The following is a 5,411-nucleotide window of genomic DNA, read 5'->3' on the forward strand; positions in this document are numbered from 1 at the left end:
GTCAGATTTCTGATTCGATAGACAGAAATTTGGAGTTACTTCCTTAACTGATCATTTCGTTTCATAAGTGTTTTGATATTGATGAAAACGCATGACATGAAAATTTAATCTCTGTTTTGCTCCTTCGTTCGTATCGAGCTACACCACCCTCCAAACAGAGGGCGAACGTCAATATCGGCGCGCACGCGCCTCAGATAGCAGCAATCACATTTACGGGGTGTTACGGGGATAAATTTATATGCGAAGGCTCTGTGTGTGTGTGTGTGTGTGTGTGTGTGTGTGTGTGTGTGTGTGTGTGTGTGTGTGTGTGTGCGTGTGTGTGCGTGCGTGTGTGTGAAAATTTATCTGATTTTAATTAAAAAAAGAATCTATAATTTTTTAAATATTCTCTCTCTCTCTCTCTCTCATGTTTTTGTAAGAATTTTGTAAGAAGCAAGCGAATTTAGAAGAACTGATAAGAGCTATTTGTGCAAAATTGCAAAATCTCCATTTTTCGAGATTAAGCTAATTTTACATCACTCAGTTTCCTTTTATCCTTATTTCTTATTCACTGTGATTTTTGCGAACGTTTAAAGATTAAAAATTAGCTTGACTTCGTACGTATCGTGCGGTATAAAAATGTCTGGCCTTTTCGATATGAACAACGTGCACACTGGAGATAAAGCCACTTTACATTAATCAGGGACTCAAGTGGACTGGGTTGACCTCGATTTATTAACCTACGGCATCAAATGGTCGATCAATGCGTTGATTCTTTGATATCCATCATTTACTACCGTTTTTTTTTCTTTTTCTACACATAATAAATACATATCTACAGACACATGCGAATTTTGAACAAAATAAATATCGAAATATCTAATATTCCCAATATAAATACAGATTTTAATGACTTGCTTAAAATATTTCTTTATATCATTTTTTTAAACAAAAATTAGAAGTTTTTAATTTATATATTTTACTATTTTTATATTTGAGTCTAAAGAATTCATATGTAAGTAAAAATTGATTTGAACTTTCTGAGAAATATTGGTTAATAGAAAAATAAGAAATTGTAATCTTTCTGTCGACTGTCTATTTAACATTTGGAGAAAGTACAAGGAAGATTCGAAAAACGCGAATATTTAGCGGAATTGAGAGATATTTTAAGAAAGAGATAGAGTTTTAGACGACTTTTAAAATACATGGTTTCTGTCGCCTATCAACTGCGAGAGGACATTTGAAGGAGAAGCAGTAAAGGAAGTTAATGATCAATTGATATTTCAGTTCCTCAGGATATTACAAGTCTCTAAATGTCGTTTTTGCTGCTCGGCTCCCACGAGACACATTGTTCTCAAATTCGCGCTGCGAAGATTCTTCGCTCTGGTCATTCTTCGCATGAAAAATTACTTCCTTTAAAACAACATAACATCGTTGACTTACGTTTTGTTTGCACTTGATTAAATGTCTTATCTATGCAGTGCGTACACGTACAATGCGTAACGCAGGAAACGCCCACAGCCTGCAATGATTCACGCGGCGTCCTAGAAAGTCTATCGCTCTCATCACCATAGAGAGTGTTCCAAATGTATCCTAATGGGAATGCACACGGATATTAATAATATAAACAGGCGCGATATTAAAAAAACGAAGACTCCTCCTGAATGAGAAACCTGTCTCTGACGACAACTATACATAGAACGTTCTAAATGCGTGTTTCTATATTGTAGAACAATATACATTAGCACGACTCAATATATAATAGATAACATCATGGCATTATATCATTGGAACATCTGCATTTATTGATCGCGCATTACACGTCATGCTCTTGTAATATCTCGTAAATCATGTTCTTCACGTTAAAATTACACGACATTTCTATCATACGTCCTCATTAACCTTTAGATAGACCGGAAATTGTTATGACATCTCTATGAGCAAACATTCTTTATCCATTGTATATATGCAAAAAGAGAAAAAAAGAGAAATTAGAAAATACAGGAGGTCCCGCAATTTTTTGCTAAGCGTTTTGTCTAAATAGGGGAGACTAAACTGAGTCGAAAAATCCTCTATCATTTTGTAATTTTCGTAATAGTTAATGATATTAGTTAAAAATTGCGAAATCGAATATTGGTCTTCAATAATTTTTTACTCAAATACTATTAACTTAAAAAAAAAAGCAAGAGATAAAAATTGTTTATTTTCTTCTTATAGAACTTTAAGAATTTTTTATTAATCTTTTAGTACTTTTCTTATTGACAACTATTGTTACTAACATGAGAAAGTGCGGTATTTAAAGATTCTGAAGAAATTTTTAGAATTTTATAAGAAGAAAATAAGCAATTTTTTTCTTGCTGTTTTTCTGTAAAGTTGATTTGAATAAAAATTATTGAAAACTAATATTTAGCAATTTTTAATAATTAATATCTTGTTAACTATTAACGAAAATTGCAAAATGATAGAAGACTTTTCGACTCAATTTAGTCTGCTCTATTTATACAAAAGCGCTTGGCAAAAAATATTTATCTATTAGAATAAAAAAATTGTGAAAGGAGGAAAAATAAAATAAAATAAAGATTTAAAAAAGTATTTTGAAATATCTCATTATCTCTTGGTATTAATAAAATAATTAATACCATTATGTATTTTCGATTATTTATGTAATTTTGAAGTTAAGCTATAAAATAATTCCATCTTATACATTCAAGAAAATTTTATAGACTTGTTACAAAAAATCAATTATATGCTTCAGAATTTTTCAAATAAAAATTAAAATAAAACAGAGGAAGATGGTAGTAATTCTAAATGAAACATTCAGCAGTTGAGCGATAAAAGTCGATGACACATAAGTACATTTAAAGTACATTAATTTCCTCGACTAGAGAATACTGTGAATTAAACGATATGAGTCATCTGTGAAGATTCCATATCTATTTACGTATATTAAATGATATAAGCCTTTAATATAAGCGATTGCTAAGATCAAGCAAACAATTGCCTTTAGGAAACGCCAAAAGATTCCTTGCGTGTTAATAACAATATATGTTCAATATTGTATTTTTGCAGGATGTGGTGGACGATCACCGGAACTTTCGGGAATATATTACCCATCGACTGGAGCAAATCTTACGCGCGGAAAATGCATATGCCCGCTTTGAATTTGAACGAAGCACCTACTTCGATGGAAAGGTAGATACATTTGTTTTTTGCACATTTAATTATTTGTCACAAGTATAATTATTCGTGGAAAGTTTACTTTGTAGCGATTACACATTTTTAAAAACAAATTTTCTGATTTCGCTTTTTGCTTCCTCATATCAGCTCTAATGTTCGTAAATTCGTACTTTCGTTTCAATATTTTCGTTTTTTCTGTAGACCCGAATTGGAAGATTTAAGTAGCGAAGACGAGGCAGTTGCTACAGATTTGGACATGCATGCTTTAATCTTATCCAGCAGTACCGATACTCACAGTCCGGAAGAGCCGCTGAAGACTGCAGAGGAAGTTCTTCGCGAGATAGATGACATAATGCAGGTATAACCTTGACACAATCAAATATTCTTGCTGATGTAATAATGACTAAAGTGATTAATGATTTTGCCACCGTAGGAAAGTCCGTCAATGGAAAGATCACCAGATTCAGAGGGTTCTTTATTGGACAGTGATGAAGCTTTGGAAAGAAGTAGAGAAGTACTTGGATCACCACTTCATGAAAAAAGTATGTTTTGAAATAATTATATGACATAAAAGTATTTATATTAAATATAATGATATAGAATAGAAAATCAATTAATTTCTAAAATAAAAATATAAAGCATTGAATGTATTTTTAGAATTAAAGCAACTTTCCTCCAGCCAACTGACTGAACTTCTTGGAGAAATGGAATCCTTAGTTGCGGCTTTAAGCGAAACACTGATCGCCGAGCTTGCGCTTCGAGACGAATTAGAATATGAAAAGGAACTCAAAAACCAGTTTATCTCTTTACTGTTAGCTGTGCAAAATCGACGTAGGCAACATCATGTTACAAAGAAAAGAAATCAAATGCAGAATGGTACTAGTCCATTACCACAACATAGATCTTTGCAGGAGCCGAAGGTATACCACTGTATAGAATTGCACTTACATAGTAAACATTTTACGCATTCATCTATTAACCGTTAAATTACGAATACTCTTTTATAGAAAATTAAATCTTTAATTTAAAAAGTTTTCAGTAATTTAGTTGTACAATTTAGAGAAAATGGAAATTTTCATTTTTATTACAGTACCTGACGACCGTTATTCCATATCATACAGACAGTGGTCCGCCAGACAATCAAGCCTTGCAAGTACTTATCAAAAGTAAGTATTTAATTATAATTTTGTATCTAACTACACATATCAATGTATGTTCATTTGCAGTATTAAAGGCCATTAGTGAGGATAGCCCGACAGTACCCACTTTACTAACAGATTATATACTCAAAGGTAATTAGATTTTCAATTCAATTTTACTAAATCCTATTGCAAACATTAACAATTTTTCAACTCGAACATTATAAATCATGAAGCATTTTTGAAAAGTACTTACAAAATTGCTATTCCGATTTCAGTGTTATGCCCGACTTAAGGCAAAATATGTGAAAAAAATGAAATGTCAACAAAATATGTGCTCTCTTCTTCTTGCCAGTACGCTTTCAGCCGTTATTGTGCCGCATATTATTGCGTAATTAGTTTATAAGTTATACTTCAGTCACACACTCGATTATTATATTGGCTGTAGAAGTAGATAAGGTCTCCGATATTCTATCTAGTCTTAATTTATACATTACGATATTACTTGTATATTACTTGCTTAAGATATCATAAGTATATATTTTTAATAACTCGTATAACATATATTATTGACTCGCGTAAATCGTACGTCGTTTTCGGACAGTTTTCATATTTATATTGTACCATGACTCATATCAATTCAGTTTTTTGTATATTTTTTCTTGTACATAAGAATCCCGAGGGAAAGCTTTTATGCAGAGTCATTGCAAAGTCAGCACAGAGCTCCTTATGTAGGATCTTACAAAATGCTACTTGTGTAGATCGATTTCTATTTAAGGAATTCGAATTAGTGTACATTGTTGTAACGCTAGCTAGTATCTAGAGATACTCCATTCATCAATATATATCAGCTCAAAGAGTGAAAATATTGCAGTGACGGTCAGTTAAATCACTTGCCTCATCATTCGATAATGTAATTGTTCTCACGCAACGCGCAAAAGCTCGGAACACTGTGTTTGTTAAAGTAACAAAAAAAAAATAAATTAAACGACCTCATTGCTCTCAGATATAATTTTTGTTAACTCAATTGCATCATCACTTGTGTCCTTGATTCCTCTATCGTGATTTTTTTTTTTAATTATTAACATATTTCAGAATTTCATGTATATATATATA

The 5,411-nt window shown here is 31.9% G+C and overlaps 1 protein-coding gene across 1 annotated transcript in view; it reads left to right on the forward strand.

Annotated features, from left to right (window-relative positions):
• The window catches only part of LOC108689562 (fasciculation and elongation protein zeta-2), a 13,279-nt gene extending 7,988 nt beyond the window's left edge, over positions 1–5,291 (forward strand). Inside the window, exons 3-9 of the mRNA XM_018196387.1 lie at positions 3,049–3,171; positions 3,358–3,514; positions 3,590–3,698; positions 3,814–4,076; positions 4,247–4,322; positions 4,383–4,448; positions 4,574–5,291. Of these exons, the coding sequence (XP_018051876.1) occupies positions 3,049–3,171; positions 3,358–3,514; positions 3,590–3,698; positions 3,814–4,076; positions 4,247–4,322; positions 4,383–4,448; positions 4,574–4,590 (811 nt within the window). The 3' untranslated portion in view covers positions 4,591–5,291. The remainder of the gene's footprint in view (positions 1–3,048; positions 3,172–3,357; positions 3,515–3,589; positions 3,699–3,813; positions 4,077–4,246; positions 4,323–4,382; positions 4,449–4,573) is intronic.
• Positions 5,292–5,411: the final 120 nt, after the last annotated feature.

The sequence above is a fragment of the Atta colombica genome, unplaced genomic scaffold (genome assembly GCF_001594045.1).
Source record: "Atta colombica isolate Treedump-2 unplaced genomic scaffold, Acol1.0 scaffold27, whole genome shotgun sequence".
Classification (NCBI taxonomy): domain Eukaryota; kingdom Metazoa; phylum Arthropoda; class Insecta; order Hymenoptera; family Formicidae; genus Atta; species Atta colombica.